At 45.7% G+C, this 17,234-nt stretch overlaps 1 protein-coding gene across 1 annotated transcript; it reads right to left on the bottom strand.

Annotated features, from left to right (window-relative positions):
• Nucleotides 1-8,020: 8,020 nt before the first annotated feature.
• On the bottom strand, nucleotides 8,021-17,010 carry LOC149466232 (uncharacterized). Its single transcript, XM_089672666.1, has 7 exons — nucleotides 16,940-17,010; nucleotides 15,900-16,019; nucleotides 15,704-15,820; nucleotides 15,494-15,617; nucleotides 15,083-15,384; nucleotides 13,298-13,403; nucleotides 8,021-9,240 (listed from the first exon to the last, which is right to left on the bottom strand). The coding sequence occupies exons 2-7, from the start codon at nucleotides 16,008-16,010 to the stop codon at nucleotides 8,453-8,455; spliced, it is 1,548 nt and encodes a 515-aa protein (XP_089528792.1). The 5' UTR covers nucleotides 16,011-16,019; nucleotides 16,940-17,010; the 3' UTR covers nucleotides 8,021-8,452.
• Between the last annotated feature and the right edge of the window lie 224 nt (nucleotides 17,011-17,234).

The following is a 17,234-nucleotide window of genomic DNA, read 5'->3' as shown; positions in this document are numbered from 1 at the left end:
TTTCAGAAGAAGCGCAGAAGCTTCTTCCCTGGGTGTCCCGGGGCACGGGAGTCCATTGAAATGAATGGGCTTTCGTGCCTGCGCAAAACGCGGCCCGCACGGGCGCATATATGTGAACCTGGGGCTAAGTCTCCACTCACACGGGGCGTTTTGATAACGCTGGTAACGTTAGCTGTGTAAAGTCACATTAACCACTTACTGTCCAGCCGCTGTATATAAACGGCCAATGGTGGCAGTCCAGGGGCGGGTTGCCGTTCATAAACATTTTCTAGCTGTGCGCGCTCCTTGGGAGCGCGCAGCACCGCGATCCGGTGCCGCTGTGTCCTTCGGACACAGTGGCACACTGACCACCGTACAGGATTTCTGTGCGAGGTCCCGATCATGTGATCACTGATTAGCCAATCAGTGATCACATGCAGAGTAGTAAGCAAGATGTCACTTCTGTCATTGCTTACTACGTGTGAAATCTGTGAATGATCACAGAGGTCAGATGGTACAGGGCTATTCACAACAGCCTTGTACCATGTGACAAGCTGTGACCAATCACAGCTCACACAATTCTCAATGGCTGCAAGAATGCAGCCAGAGAGAAGGAGAAATGATTGCTTTTACAGCCTTTATGGGTGTAAAAGCAAACAGTGTAAAAAGAAAATCTTCATCACCCCCCACAAGTAGTACAGTGTCACCATGGTGACATTGTACTTCTAGGGTGACAGTATGTAATAAAATAAAAATGTAAAAACAATGTTTAAAAATTATAATATTTGGTTATAAACTAATTTGTTTTTGTTTTTTTTTACTAAAAAGATAGATGAATACATTTTGGCCAAGATTTATGAAGAAAGATTATTTATTTGCAAAATTTTATAAGAAAAATACTTTTTTTTCAAACTTTTTTGACTTTTTCATTTATATAGCAAAAAAAAATAAAAATCCCAGTGGTGAATAAATACCACCAAAATAAAGCTTTATCTGTCTCAAAAAATGCTAAAAAATGCATATGGGTACAGTGTTGCATGACGGCGCAATTGTCATTCAAAGTGTGATAGCGCTGAAAGCTGAAAATTGGCCTCGACAGGAAGAGGGTGAAAGTGTCCGGAGTGGAAGGGGTTAAACCAAACACATATTAATGACACAGGTTCTGTGGCTGATTAAGGCAGTAATTAGGCTCCATACACACTGGGGTGTTTTAATAATGTTGCTGTGGTGTAAAGCACGCCGCCACTGGACTTCTCAGTAGAGGAGACGTGTTCTCTGGAGTGACCAATCACACTTCTTTGTCTGACAATCCGATGGGCGTGTCTAGGTTTGGTGGTTCCCAGGAGAACGGTACTTGCCTGACTGCACTGTGCCAAGTGTAAAGTTTGGTGGAAGGGGGATTATGGTGTGGGTTGTGTTTCAGGGTTTGGGCTTGGCCCCCTAGTTCCAGTGAAGGGAACTCTTAAGGTGTCATGCATGTAAAGGCATCCGTCCCAATACTTTTGGCAATATAGTGTATATCAGGCCCAAATTAATGCAGCTTACTAAAACTGGAGAGTGCAAAATCAGGTGCAGCTCTGCCTCGAAGTGGGCGCACGATTCTGGGAGGACATCAATAGATGATGGACGGTCGCGCTGTAGCCATCATTCAGCTAGAGCGCCGCCTGCAGGTGGTTAAAGCTTGGGATCTGTTTGCCTACTGAAAACCATAGGGGTTGATTTACTAAAACTGGAGAGTGCAAAATCTGGTGCAGCTCTGCTTTGCAACCAATCAGCTTCCAATGCTTAATTGAACAAGCTGAAGTTAGAAGCTGATTGGCTAAAGGAAAAGCCGATAACTGGCAAGTGTGTTTACAGTACATCATGATCAGCTGTGAATGGACGCAACTGATCACATGGTGAAAGGGCGTTGTGATTGGCCATTTACCTCTCATTATGATCAGCTGTGTCCAAAAGGACACAGTGATCACAGAGCGCGCCGGGTGCGTGTCGAAGTGGGAGCATGATTCTGAGCAGACATCAATAGACGTCCTCCCAGATCTGAATGACCGCGCTGTAGCCATCAATCGGCTAGGTGGTCAAAACTCAGGATCTGTTTCCTACTAAGGTGCAGCTCTGCATAGCAACCAATCAGCTTCCAGGTTTTATGTCAAAGCGTGAGCACTGGTTCACACTGATGCGGTGCAGAATTTGCTGCGTTTTCTGTACGAATTCTGCACCGCATCAGAATTGCACCCCGTTCATGCGAACCGCTGCGGGTGTGTATGTTAAGTTAACAACACCCTGAAAGTGGTCCGCAAAACGCGGTGCGATGTGCAGAATCGGATCGCATAGGTGTGAATGCCCGTATGATCCGATTCTAGTGCGGACCAAAAAAAGGGTCCCGCACCTTTTTGGTGCGGGTTCAGTGCAACTTGAGCTATACATAATGTACGGCTCCAATTGCACCGCACACAAATCGCATGTGATTTGCACAGGAATGCGGTGTGGTTCCTGTGTGAATCACATGCGATGTACCGCACCACATGTATGTGAACCCGGTCTAAATGAACAAGCTGAAGTTAGAAGCTGATTGGCTCAGCTGCACCAGATTTTGCACTCTCCAGTTTTAGCAAATCAACCACTTGGTGCTCTAGACTGAGACAAGTACACACTACAGAGGGATGTGCTTTGTTCATATTTCATGTCTGAGGTTCACCACTTCGCTAGCCTACTAAGCGACATATCGGCTTGGATGTCACTCCACTTCCTCAAACTCAACCTTTCCAAACCTGAGCTCTTAGTATTCCCTCCTGCCCGTGCCACCTCCCCGACTTCTCCATCAAGATCAATAACACAATCATCAGTCCCTCCCCTCACGCCAGGATACTAGGTGTAATCCTAGACTCCCATCTGTTCTTCCAGCCCCAGATCCAATCGCTGACAAAATCATCTGTTCTACTAAGCAACTTATTCACTCCCTGGTTATATCTTGCCTTGACTATTGTAACTCCTCATTGGCCGACCTCATCGCAGGCTATCCCCTCTTCAGTCTATCATGAATGCTGCTGCCAGACTCATCCACCTTACTAACCGTTCCGTATCTGCCATCCCTCTCTGCCAATCCCTCCTCTGGCCTCCACTCAGTGTCCTCCACCCCTCTCTGCCAATCCCTCCACTGGCCTCCACTTAGTGCCCTCCACCCCTCTCTGCCAATCCCTCCACTGGCCTCCACTCAGTGTCCTCCACCCCTCTCTACCAATCCCTCCACTGGCCTCCACTCAGTGTTCTCCATTCCTCTCTGCCAATCCCTCCACTGGCTCCCAGTTGCCCAATGGTTAAAATTCAAAACTCTAACAATGACATATAAAGCCATCCACAACACTGCCCCAATTTACATAACCGATCTTATCTCTATATATCACCCAAAACGTACTCTCCGCTCCTTGCAAGACCTCTTATTCTCTAGCTCCCTTATCTCCTCCTCCCATGCTCGTCTCCAAGACTTCTCCAGGGCGTCACCCATCCTCTGGAACTCCCTACCCCAATCAGACTATCGCCTACTCTACTTGCCTTTCAGCGATCACTGAAAACCTTTCTCTTCAGGGAAGCCTATCCCGCCCTCTGCTAATATTGTAATCCTCTACTCTTCCAACCACTCCATCCCCCACAGTTTTACCTATTGTACCACTCACCCCTCCCTCCTATATTGTAAGCTCCAAGGAGCAGGGCCCTCAATTCCCTCTTGTATTGAACTGTATTGTTATTGTATTTTCTCCCACTATAATGCAAAGCGCTGAGCAAACTGTTGGCGCTATATATATCCTATATAATAATAATAACTTTAAATTCGGTTTAAACTCAGAGAGGAACTTCTTTCAATCTTCTCAGAGATGAAATAACAAATGTAAAAGAAGATGACAGCTAAAATTTTAATTATGAAGCAGGTTTCATATAAAAACTGGAAGGAATCCAAAGGGTGATGATTGTGGTTTGCTTCAAATTAAGAGTGTCAAAACGAAAACAAAAAGGCAATAGGAATCAGCAAACATATCAGATTAAAAAAAACAAAAAAACAGACCCAGTGAGGTTCAAAAGAGGGATCAGCAGTAGCTGTGATGGACCCATACTGCAGAGGGCTCCTGGGCAGACCAATAATATAGGCCCCTTTCTGATGCTCATCTCCAAATACATGCATGACTTCTTGCTGTGGTGCCAATCAGTCACTCTGTCTCCTTTGGAGTCTGCCAATATCTTTGCCTGTAAGCTGGCAATTTTGTCTCAGTTACATCTCATTTTTGCCCATTTATGGTCATCACTAGTATCACTTCATGTTTACTCACCAGTAACAACACCCCCCAATAACATTGTACAGCCTTTGAGTAGTTAAAAGTGGATCTAAACTTATTAAAATGTTACTAAACCCACAACAGTACAATCAGTCTGTAGATGCAGTAAAGCATGCTTGTTATACTCACTGTGGAACCTAAGGGGTTAATCCTCTGCATTGCGTAAAAAGGATGTTTCATCCTGACTTCTTTGATCCTCCCCTTCTTCTACTGAACCCAATCCATCTGCTGATAGAACAGAGCCTTGGGGGCAAGCTGCACATGCTCAGTTTGTGGTGTATTGTTAGAGTTTTTTTTTTATTGGGAGAATGCATGTGATGAGCACAGGGCCAGTCAGTCCAGACAAAGGGTCAGGGGTCATGCAAACCTCATAGTACAGTCAGGGGAGAATGAAAACTCCTCCCAGAAGATTAACCAGTGCTCTGCTGGACGCTGATAGAAGTCACAAGACTGCTATATACTGCTGATGAGAAAAGAAATTTAGCAGTTTATATTTACTAAAAATAATTGCGTTTCCATGTTCTGTGTACTGTGGGAGACCAAATATAGTGAATGCAGGATCCGGGGAGAGCGGATATAGTGAATGCGGGGTCCGGGGAGAGCGAATATAGTGAATGCAGGGTCCGGGGAGAGCGGATATAGTGAATGCGGGGTCCGGGGAGAGCGGATATAGTGAATGCGGGGTCCAGGGAGAGCAGATATAGTGAATGCGGGGTCCGGAGAGAGCGGATATAGTGAATGCGGGGTCCAGGGAAAGCGGATATAGTGAATGCGGGGTCCGGAGAGAGCGGATATAGTGAATGCGGGGTCCGGGGAGAGCGGATATAGTGAATGCAGGGTCCGGGGAGAGCGGATATAGTGAATGCAGGGTCTGGGGAGATCTGATATAGTGAATGCGGGGTCCAGGGAGAGCGGATATAGTGAATGCGGGTTCCAGTGAGACCAGTATAGTGAATGCAGGGTCCGGGGAGAGCGGATACAGCGAATGCGGGGTCCGGAGAGGGGATATAGTGAATGCGGGTGTCCGGGGAGAGCGGATATAGTGAATGCGGTGTCCGCGGAGAGCGGATATAATGAATGCGGGGTCCGGGGAGAGCGAATATAGTGAATGCGGGGTCCGGGGAGAGCGGATATAGTGAATGCGGGGTCCGGGGAGAGCGGATATAGTGAATGTGGGGTCCGGGGAGAGCTGATATAGTGAATGCTGGGGTCAAGGGAGAACGGATATAGTGAATGCGGGGTCCGGGGAGAACATATATAGTGAATGCGGGGTCCGGGGAGAGCGGAAATAGTGAATGTGGGGTCCGGGGAGAGCGGATATAGTGAATGCGGGGTCCGGGGAGAGCAGATATAGTGAATGCGGGGTCCAGGGAGAGCGGATATAGTGAATGCGGGGTCCGTTGAGAGCAGATATAGTGAATGCGGGGTCCTAGGAGAGCGGATATAGTGAATGCGGGGTCCGGGGAGAGCGGATATAGTGAATGCAGGGTCCGGGGAGAGCGGATATAGTGAATGCAGGGTCCGGGAAGATCGGATATAGTGAATGCGGGGTCCGGGGAGAGCGGATATAGTGAATGCGGGGTCCGTTGAGACCGGTATAGCGAATGCAGGGTCCGGGGAGAGCGGATATAGCGAATGCGGGGTCCGGAGAGGGGATATAGTGAATGCGGGTGTCCGGGGAGAGCAGATATCGTGAATGCAGTGTCTGGGGAGAGCGGATATAATGAATGCGGTGTCCGGGGAGAGCGGATATAGTGAATGCAGGGTCCGGGGAGAGCGGATATAGTGAATGCGGGGTCCGGGGAGAGCGGATATAGTGAATGTGGGGTGCGGGGAGAGCTGATATAGTGAATGTGGGGTCCAGGGAGAACGGATATAGTGAATGCGGGGTCCGGGGAGAACATATATAGTGAATGCGGGGTCCGGGAAGAGCGGAAATAGTGAATGCGGGGTCCGGGGAGAGCGGATATAGTGAATGCGGGGTCCGGAGGGAGCGGATATAGTGAATGCGGGGTCCAGGGAGAGTGGATATAGTGAATGCAGGGTCCGGGGATTAGTAACACTTTAAATAAAGATCTGTTATCTTATAGAGAACATATAGTAGTGTTAATTGTGACTAAGCTGTCCCCAAGAAATCTTTCCTTTTTGTCATGAATTCCTCCTGAAAATGCACTTACTGTGCCGTGGCATGCCATTCTGTAGCCTTATAGTTGTAGATTTGCAGTGAGAGCTCAATAGAGTCGCTGCTGCCTCTGTTAGTCGCTCCAGATATGGAGCGAGATTTGGTTATGTAACTTCCATGCTGCTCATTGTTCTCCTTGCTGGAGAGGAAGCTTGTACCTAGGGACCTGCAATACAAGGATCTCCCTGTTGCTTCTTGATCATTACCCCACAAGTCATTGGGGGATCAGCTCTGAAGACGCAAAGCCCTACCTGTACTAAGATGGCGATCTCCACACAGAGACAATGCAGAACAAGGTATGGTAAGTCAGCAATGGGGAAAGATCAGCTGCAAGGATACCACAGACATTATTGTGGCTAGTCCTTTGCCTTCAGCTTTTTGTGGGTATAACTTTCAGAGTACAGCTTTTTAAAGGATAACTGTAGTATCATAAATGGTGCCAACTTGGACATAATTAACCTCTTATCACTGGCCTCTCACATATATGCGGCTACTTGGCGTGTGGACCCCAATGTTGAGCGGCTGCATAATGCGGCCCTGTTAAAACTACTTACTGTGCTGAGAGTGCACTCCCTGAACGCTCTCAGCACAGTAGCCGGTGGAGATCAGTAAGCTCCCAATGCATACCTGCAATGGAGAGCTTTCCAATCATGTGACCGCTGTGACAGCCAATCACAGTGGTCACATGACCCGAAGGCCCGCTTCCGCCTTAAAGGGCCGGGAGGTGGCTGGAGCCAAAGGGTTAAGATATTTCCTAAAAGTACACTTTTGTATCTGTTAACCAGTTGCCCGCTGCCCTGTAGCAGAAATACTGCTGCGCAGACTCATGTATATATACGTAATTTTCATTTACGGTTAGGGGGCGCGCGCCACCCTACCCGTGCTGCCATTGTCAATCACCGGGTCCCGGCGGGAAATTCTCTGCCGGCACCCAGCGATCGCTAAGTAACACTACAGGGAGAGACCTGTGTGTAAAAAACACAGGTCTCTCCTACCAGAAATAACATGCTGCTGTTTATTTCTCTGCACAGCAGAGAAATACACAGCAGCTTGTTTCCCAAGTAAAACACACACAGCACACAGTTAACCCTTTGATCGCCCCAGATGTTAACCCCTTCCTGCCCAGTCCATTAGTACAGTGTCAGTGCTTTTTATTAGCACTGATCACTGTATTGGTGTCATTGGGGATGTCAGTGGTAGTTAGTTCCACCCCAGTGTCAGAATGCCCGCCGCAGTCCCGCTATAAGTCGCTGATCGCAGTAACGCAGCGCCGTATTGCAAAAAATGGCCTGGTCAGGAAGGGGGGTAAATCCTCTGGAGGGCAGGTGGTTAATGCAGAAGATCCCCAACTGTAGAACGGCCTAGCTTGTAACTTTGTCTGTACCTGAGAAAGTGTTGGTGATGGTGGTGGTGGGGCACCATGTCTGTATGATGATGCTGCTTGGAAATAATGTTCTGAGATGGACACCATATCCCAAATGGCACAGTGGGGTTGGGTGTGACTCTTCACCAATTCTGGATGGACTAAAGCTTTAAATTAGGCAACTCATCGTATTTGCTTTATTTAGGTCTGAATGTAGACTTTGCATAGCATTACAGAGGCTTCACCTTTTCCCAGGTTGACAAGTGCTATTGAAGTCAGAATTGGTCCACACTGTTCAATGCTACACCGCATACCTTCAGAGATGCTCAGACAAAGTGAATAAAAAGAAAAAGTAACCAACCGTCAAGTATTTAGACTTGATCTTGTCTGTAAGCATGACCATTGCTGGTTCTGGTGAACCCATAGCTCTCTAGGTTCCCTGAGCCCGATGCAACCTAAGCTGGCAACAGCAGACTGGTTTGCACCACACAATTTGTGGACAATACTGTCAAGCCAGCCAGCTGTGAATGAGCTACCGGGGAAACCAAACTTATGCAAAGAACACAACGTAACTCTTACACGAGCCAACGTCTACTCCATCTACCTGGCTTCCAACCTTGTGTGAATTTTCTCGTGTTTCTTAAGCTGAGACTTCTTTATGAACCTTCTGCCACATTCAATGCAAGAATATGGATAGGCTCCTGTGTGGATAATCTCGTGCCTCAAAAAATTGGACTTGTCAGTGAAAACCTTCCCACAGATCTCGCATGAGTAGGGCTTCTCCCCAGTATGAGTTCTAAGATGGTTGGCCAATGTTGAGGTCTGGATGAACCCCTTCCCACACACCGAACAGGAAAAGGGCTTTTCCCCGGTGTGGATTTTTTGATGTCTATCGAGGTGGGACTTCCATATAAAACGTTTGCCACACTCGTAGCATGAAAACGGCTTATCACCAGTGTGACTCGTTTGGTGCCTCAGAAGGTAAGATTTTTGAGTGAAACATTTGCCACACTCAGTGCATGCAAAGAGATTTTGGCCTGAATGAGTCCTCTGGTGGTCAAGAAGATATGTTCTTCTCGTAAAACACTTGCCACATTTGGAACATAGATACTGCTTGTCCACTCCATGAGATCTCTGGTGTACCATGAATTCTGCTGTCTTGTTAAATAATTCACCACACTCAGAGCACAGGAAGCTCTCTGGGACTCCACCTGCCGTGCCTTGGAAGTTGGGGCAGGCAATCGGAATACCTCTCCAACATGCAGAGGGATCAGATGACAGAGGGGTGTTGCCTACTGAAGAATCTGCTGCCACGTCACTATCTTCTATTTCACCACCCCAAAGGGTATCCAAGTGCTGCTCTGTGTTATTCCTGGTTTGTTGTCTATCTAGAAAAAATAAGCAGAGAAACAAGCAGTAGGAATGGTAAAAAATAATCATTTCCAGGAACAAATTTTTCCCCAAAAGTTAACGCACATTCTTCAACTAACAGTGTAGGGAAGGGACAGACCCTACTGTGTGTTCAAGTTTTTTTACTGATGTTCAGTCAATAAGAGTGGAAGTGAGTGCAGCTCTGGAACAGGGGCATACATACAGAGTAGGAAAGGGTGTGTGGTGGGGTTGTTAGAACCTCTGTTAGTTTTTATTGCTGGCTAGCTTCCTTGGGAGACTTCCCTGTATGAGTAAAAATGAGGTAAAATCTCCTCAATGGGACACCGATGGTAAAAAGAAAATCTGTGACAGGGGTTCTAAACCTTCCCCACTCTAAGCATAATCAAATACAGTGGGGAAAATAATTATTTGATCCCCTGCAGATTTTGTAAGTTTACCCACAAAGAAATGAAGGGTCTATATTTTTTATCATAGGTGTATTTCAAATGATAGAGACAGAATATCAACCAAAAATCCAGAAAAAACACATCCAAATGTTATAAATTGAGTTTCAGTTCAGTGAGTAAAATAAGTATTTGATCCCCTATCAACCAACAATAATTCTGGCTATGACTGGCTATGTGCTCATGTGGTCCTGTCAGTTTAAGAAGGTGCTCCAAAAGACAACTCGTTATGTGCATAAAAGACACCTTTCTCTCTTTCTTGGGCACCACCATGGGCAAGACCAAAGAGCTGTCAAAGGGTGTCAGGGACAAGACTGTAGACCTGATCAAGGCTGGAATGGGCTACAAGACCATCAGCAAGAAGCTTGGTGAAAAGTACACAACTGTTGGAGCGATTATTCCCAAATGGAAGAAATACAAAATAACCATCAATCGCCCTCTGTCTGGAGCTCCAAGCAAGATTCTGCCTTATGGGGTAAGGAATATCATGAGAAAAATGAGAGATCAACTCAGAACTACATGGGAGGAGCTTGTGAATGATCTCAAGGCAGTTGGGACCACAGTCACTAAACCAACCATTGGTAACACAATTCACCGCCATGGATTGAAATCCTGCAGCAACAGCAAGGTCCCCCTCCTCAAGAGGGCACATGAACAGACCCATCTGAAGTTTTCCAATGAACATCTAAATGATTCAGAGAAGGATTGGGAGAAATTGCTGTGGTCAAATGAGACCAAAATTGAGCTCTTTGGCATGAACTCGACGTGCCGTGTTTGGAGGAAGAAAAATGCTGACTATGACCCTAAGAACACCATTCTACAGTCAAGCATGGAGGAGGAAACATTATGCTTGGGGGCTGTTTCTTTGCTAAAGGTACAGGCCAACTTTGCTGCATTGAGGGGCCAATGGACGAGGCCATGTATTGTAAAATCTTGGATGAGAACCTTCTTCCCTCAGCAAGAGCACTGAAGAAGCACCCGCCATGTTTGGAGGAGGAGGAATGCTGCCTATGACCCCAAGAACACCATCCCAACTGTCAAACATGGTGGTGGAAACATTCTGCTTTGGGGGTGTTTTTCTGCTAAGGGGACAGGACAACTTCACCGCATCAAAGGGCCGATGGATGGGGCAATGTACCGTCAAATCTTTGGTGAGAACCTTCTTCCCTCAGCCAGGGCATTGAAAATGGGTCGTGGATGGGTGTTCCAGCATGACAATGACCAAAAACATACCGCCAAGGCAACAAAGCAGTGGTTCAAGAAATATATTAAGGTTATGGAGTGGCCCAGACCTATAAAAAATTTATGGAGGGAGCTGAAACTATGAGTTGCCAAGCGACAGCCAAGAAACCTTAAGGATTTAGAGAAGATCTGTAAAGAAGAGTAGACCAAAATCCCTCCTGAGATGTGCAAACCTGGTAACCAACTACAAGAAACGTCTTACCTCTGTGCTGGCTAACAAGAGTTCCTCCACCAAGTACTAAGTCATGTGTTGCTCGGGGATCAAATACTTATTTTACGTACTAAACTGCAACTCCATAAATAACATTTGTATCATGTGTTTTCTTTTTCTGGATTTTTGGTTGATATTCTGTCTCTATCATTTAATATACACCTATGATAACAATTATAGACCCTTCATTTAGTTGTAAGCGGGCAAATTTACAAAATCTGCAGAGGATCAAATCATTGTTTTCCCCACTGTATATGTTTTAAGCTTTAACACAAAACTCCCATATTAGCAAATACAAGACTCATATGTATTCTCACATGAATTGCTTGTGTATTCAGTAATCCAGTGTGAAACTATGCCCTGTGCAGAAGCTTCCTGCTATAAAGACCGCTCACTGCTGCTCTCTCTCCATGTACAGGTTGGCTGGTCTAGTCTCCGCCCCCTCCTGTAGATTTCTGCAGGCAGCTTGTAGCGAGTGGACCTGCTGGGCCCCTCCCACAGCTCTGCTCTCTGCACAGGCTACGAACAATCCAGTGATGATGTCACTGCTACCTTTACAAGGGTATTATCTGGGTTTGCAAAGGCAGTTGCTGTGCACAAAGTGGATTTAAATCCTGTTTGGGTATTCTCCTTCCCTATTTGTCCTGTTTACCATTATTATTGAAAGTGAAAGTAAAAGAAATTCACAAATATTGGGTTTTCCCCAGAAAAGGAATAGAGGGGAAATCTTAGATGGGGACACTAGTTCTGGAGACCTGGGGGGCCCCAAGGGATTCCCTTAAAGGATAAGTTCACCTTTTCACAAAAAATAATAAATGCACATTTTTTTGCAGGTAAAAAAATGTGCATTTATTGTTTTTTTGTTGCAGGAGCCTGTAAAGCATTGCACCAGTGATCAGCAGGTCATTGGTGCTATGCAGGACTCCTGCAGGCCTGTCAGCATATCTGCCCCACACGGCTGCGTTTTGTAAAACTTTTGACAGCTAGAGGAAAGGAGAAGATCCCCTGCTAGCTGTCAAAGTGGGGGAGTGGAGGCCAGTCTATTCATAATATGTTACATGTTATACCCTGAATATGGGTGTAACATGTTATGAACTTATCCTTGAATTTGCAGGGATTTCCTCTCACTTCCTCTTTTGGCTATGGGACAGGAATTTAAAGTAAATCCCCCCAATGGTGCATCTGATGGGGTTATAACCCTCCCTTGGTCTATCCGAAAAGGTTTGCCTTTAGTTCTACTTTAATCTTTTATCCCCGTTTGGAATTAATGACAGGTACACTTTAACCCCATGCCTACTGGGCACTTATACCCCGTTCCTGCCCAGGCCAATTTTCAGCTTTCAGCGCTGTCGCACTTTGAAAAACAATTGTGCGGTCATGCAACACTGCACCCATATGAAATTTTTAGCATTTTTTTCACACAAACAGAGCTTTCTTTTGGTGGTATTTAATCACCACTTATTTTTTGCGCTATAAACAAAAAAAGAGCAAAAAATCAGAAAAAAAAAGTTTTTCTTTGTTTCTATTATAATAATTTGCAAACAGGTAATTTTTCTCCTTCACTGATGTGCGTTGATGAGACTGCACTGATAAGAGGCACTGATAGACGGCATTGATAGACAGCGCTGATGAGCTGGCACTGATTGGCGGCATTGACTGATGACACTGCTGGACACTGATGGGTGGCACTGCTGGGAACAGGATGGTGGCACTGCTAGGCACAGGTGGGCGGCACTGCTGGGCACTGATCATCAAGCCACTGATCATCAGGGCGCTGATCATCAGTGCCGATCACTTCTCTGACAATTGCCGGTAATCAGCAGTACTTTCCTCACAATGTGACAGCGTGAGGAAAGTGCAGCCGATAAGCGGCAACTGTATTTAACTGGTAATCTGCTGTGTCATTGGACACAGCTGATTACGTGGTAAAAGGCCACTGTGATTGGCTGTTTACCGTATCACATGATCAGCTGTGTCTGTAGGACAAAGGGATCACTGGCACTGCCAAGTGCGTGCCGCTGGGGGCGCACAGGGGGTGTGTTCTGGGAGGACATCCGTGGACGTCCTCCCAGAACTAGACAACCGCGCTGTAGCCATCTTTCGGCTATACCGCGGTAGGGAACTATAGAATCCTCTGAAATTGCGTGACTCACTCACCTGTGTTGATCTCTGGAGGGATTTCCTCCCTCCATGGCTCATCACCTATCACGTCTGTTTCTTCACCGTCCAAATCTTCCACTTTAACAATAATTAGGTCTTCTTCCTGCACTCAAAGAATTAAAAAAAATGCTTTTAATTAATTTTAGTGATGCACCAATATATCGGCTGCTGAAAATTATCAGCCGAAAATAGGTGTATCAGCGTTTTGCAAATTAAAAAAAAAAGAAGTGCCGATAATGATATCTGACTTCAATACAAAATCTTGTCCCATTGACTTCAATGCAAAAAAGGCCTCCTAATGACTGCAATGCAAAATCTCGTCCCGTTGACTTCAAAGCAAGAATGCCCTCCACTGACTTCAATGCAAAAACCACGTCCCATTGACTTCAATGCAAAAATGCCTCTATTTAAAGTGTTATTAAACCCATGACCCTGCATTTACATTTCTGGTCTCTCATAGTACACAGATCATGGAAATGCAATTATTTTAGTAAATATAAACTGCTAAATACCTCAAATATGAGATAAATATCTCATCAGCAGTATATAGCAGTCTTGTGACCTCTATCAGTGCCCAGCAGAGCACTGGTTAAAGCTTGTAGGAGGAGTTTTCATTCTCTTTCGATTGTCCTATGAGGCTGCATAACCCCTGACCCTCTGTCTGGACAGTGCTGATTGGCTCTGTGCTGATCAAGTGCCCTCCCAAGAAACAAAAAACTCTCTATCAATACACAGCAAACTGAGCATGTGCAGCTTGCCCCCAAGGCTCTGTTCTATCAGCAGATGGATTGGGGACAGTAAAGAGAAGGGAGGATCAGAGAACACAGGAACAAACGTCCTTTTTTACACTTGGCGAAGGATTAACCCCTTATATTCCACAGCGAGTATAAAAAGCACTCTTTACTGCATTTACAGACTAATTTTACTGTTGTGGGTTTAGTAATACTTCCAATTTTTTTCTAATTTTATATTTATTGCGTTATATTTTCGGTCCAATTTTTCTGTGTTACTTTCATTAAAAGTTAATTTATGTTACTGGGTCATATTTTTTTAAATTCATATTTATTTAAATTCATTATATTAATTCAAACTTTGAATAGAATACAATTTTTATATCTATCTATATATATCTATATATATCTATCTATATCTATATATATACATACATATACATATTATTATTATACAGGATTATATCGTGCCAACAGTTTGCTCAGCGCTTTACAATAGAACGGGAGACAATACAGCAACAATACAGTTCAATACAAGAGGGTTTGGAGGGCCTGATCCTTGAAACTTACAATCTAAGATTATATATATATATATATATATTTATTATTAATATTATTATAATAATAATATTTTTTTTTTTTAAACTGTCAATTTCTGGTTCGGTATTCGGCTGAGGGCATCCTGAATTTTCGATTTCGGTCCAGAATTTTCATGTCACTGCACCACTATTAATTATGATTGACAAATTTAATCTCATGCCTTTTGAGCTTCCAATTATTTCCCTAGGGAGCCTCAATTCTACCATATTATATAAATATATGTGAACATTTCTTGACCTTCAGGGGCTGTCCAGTCGCCCCCCTCAACGTCAATGTACATAAGAGGTCACTATTGGAGCCATAGGCGGGAGAGAGGACAGACAATATTTTGTGTCAATCCCCCTAACACCTGACAGCCTGATTTTATTTTTTTTTTTTTTATTGCAAAGGATGATGGCAAAATAAAGAGAGTTAGAGATGATCAAAGGGAACCTGTCAGAGCGGCTGTCACCTGATCCTCCTGAGGGATCTCCTGATGTTCCTGTGTGGAGTCCCGGGAATACAGAGGATGGGGACATCTCTCTGGTGGGTTCCCATTACTGAATCCATCTACCTGATCCTCCTGAGGGATCTCCTGATGTTCCTGTGTGGAGTCCCGGGAATACAGAGGACGAGGACATCTCTCTGGTGGGTTCCCATTACTGGATCCATCTACCTGATCCTCCTGAGGGATCTCCTGATGTTCCTGTGTGGAGTCCGGGGAATACAGAGGACGGGGACATCTCTCTGGTGGGTTCTTATTACTGGATCCATCTGTAGGAAACACACACACTGACTGAATACATTGTTTCTATGTCTTTCTATCAGAGGATGTGTGTATCCAGGTGGATCCTCAATACAAGAAATGAACGTCTCCTCTTACCCGGTGATGTGAGGGGCGGCCGGTTCTCCATCATGACATCCTTGTAGAGATCCTTGTGTCCTTCTATATACTCCCACTCCTCCATGGAGAAATAGACAGTGACATCCTGACACCTTATAGGAACCTGACACACACAATGATACAGTCACCATCCAGACACATCCCTTGTCTGTTACTGGAGAATGTCCCAGAATTCCCGGCACCGCTCACCTCTCCCGTCAGCAGCTCAATGATCTTCTGGGTGACTTCTAGGATCTTCTTGTGGTTCTTCTTAGGTTTCAAGGAGGAAGGCGGAGGATCATTGGACTTTTTTATTGGTCCGTAATTCTAATGTAATCAGACAATAGGTCTCATATATTGACATAAGTACCTGCCCGTTGAATGACCCTCCCAGAATCCACCTCACCTCTCCAGTCAGTAGGTAGATGATCTCCAGGGTGAGATTTATGAGCCTCTCAGTCATGGAACTCTGCTCCTTCTCCATCCACGGTGATGAGACCAGGAAGGGACAGACCATAATGAAATTCTAGAGAAAAAATGCATAAGAAAAGAAATATACGAGACCTCCCAACTGTCCCAGACCATAAAAAAAGATAAAGAGTTTGGGAGATGGCTTCACAGGAAAGGAAACCAAGCAGAGTTTGGTTCTTCCACAAGGGTGGGTTCTACAACTTTCTGGAAAAGGTCTACAAAGCCACCAGGCTCCATCTCTTCCTTATCTGTAGAGACACGGGAAGAGGTTTGTCATATGTGTATGGTGAACCACCTCAACCGGGGCATACAGGTCACATCAGCAGCCATTGCATTCAAAGCAATGGAGGGTGCAAGGATCATCGTTATCGCCCTGAATAGAGGGTCACTTCAATCCGGATTGTTACCACCATCCCTGTACTGAGTTCCCGGGTCTGTACACCCGCTGTGCCCATTATGAGGTGTTCCCACCATCCCTGTGCTGAGTTCCCGGGTCTGTACACCTGCTGTGCCCATTGTGAGGGGTTCCCACCATCCCTGTGCTGAGTTTCCGAGTCTGTACACCCGCTGTGCCCATTGTGAGCGGTTCCCACCATCCCTGTGCTGAGTTCCCGGGTCTGTACACCTGCTGTGCCCATTGTGAGGGGTTCCCACTGTCCCTGTGCTGAGTTTCCGTGTCTGTACACCCGCCGTGCCCATTATGAGGGGTTCCCACCATCCCTGTGCTGAGTTCCCGGGTCTGTACACCCGCCATGCCCACTGGAGACACCTACAATTTCCAGGTTGGTGGTAAGTCATATAAATACCCACCAGTCCATCACCTCAGAAGTAGTCTTTTTTCTTTCCACATTATCAAATGCAATTACAACATGGCCAGAGGGAAAGCTGCTGCATTTCTCCTGAACAGTCTCACCCCTTACAAATAAAATATGATATTAATGGACATAATACCTCCTGGCAATAAAGGTGAATTACCTCCCAGGCAGCCAATCCCCAGCTGTAAACCAGCAATTTGCAGATACAGGAGAGCTTCTGTTGGAGTAAATGTCTCATTTGGTCTACAAGAAAATGGCCTTGTGGTCCTCCAACACTGAGCTGATGATGTTGGCTCCGGGAAGATGGCCGCCTCCTGATCACTGGTAATAGGTAGTTCGCGCTCTAGCGGCCAGCAGCTGATTGGTGGTCCGGCTTTCTCCTGTCCGCTATGCGCACGCTCCCAGTCCTAACGTCGCAGTTGCCTGGTAACCAAGGAACGCAAATACAGGAAGTG

Source organism: Staurois parvus, unplaced genomic scaffold, assembly GCF_062004578.1.
Source record: "Staurois parvus isolate SC_StPar_1 unplaced genomic scaffold, SC_StPar_1.0 ptg000132l, whole genome shotgun sequence".
Lineage (NCBI taxonomy): Eukaryota > Metazoa > Chordata > Amphibia > Anura > Ranidae > Staurois > Staurois parvus.
This window is presented reverse-complemented; position numbering and strand designations above follow the sequence as displayed.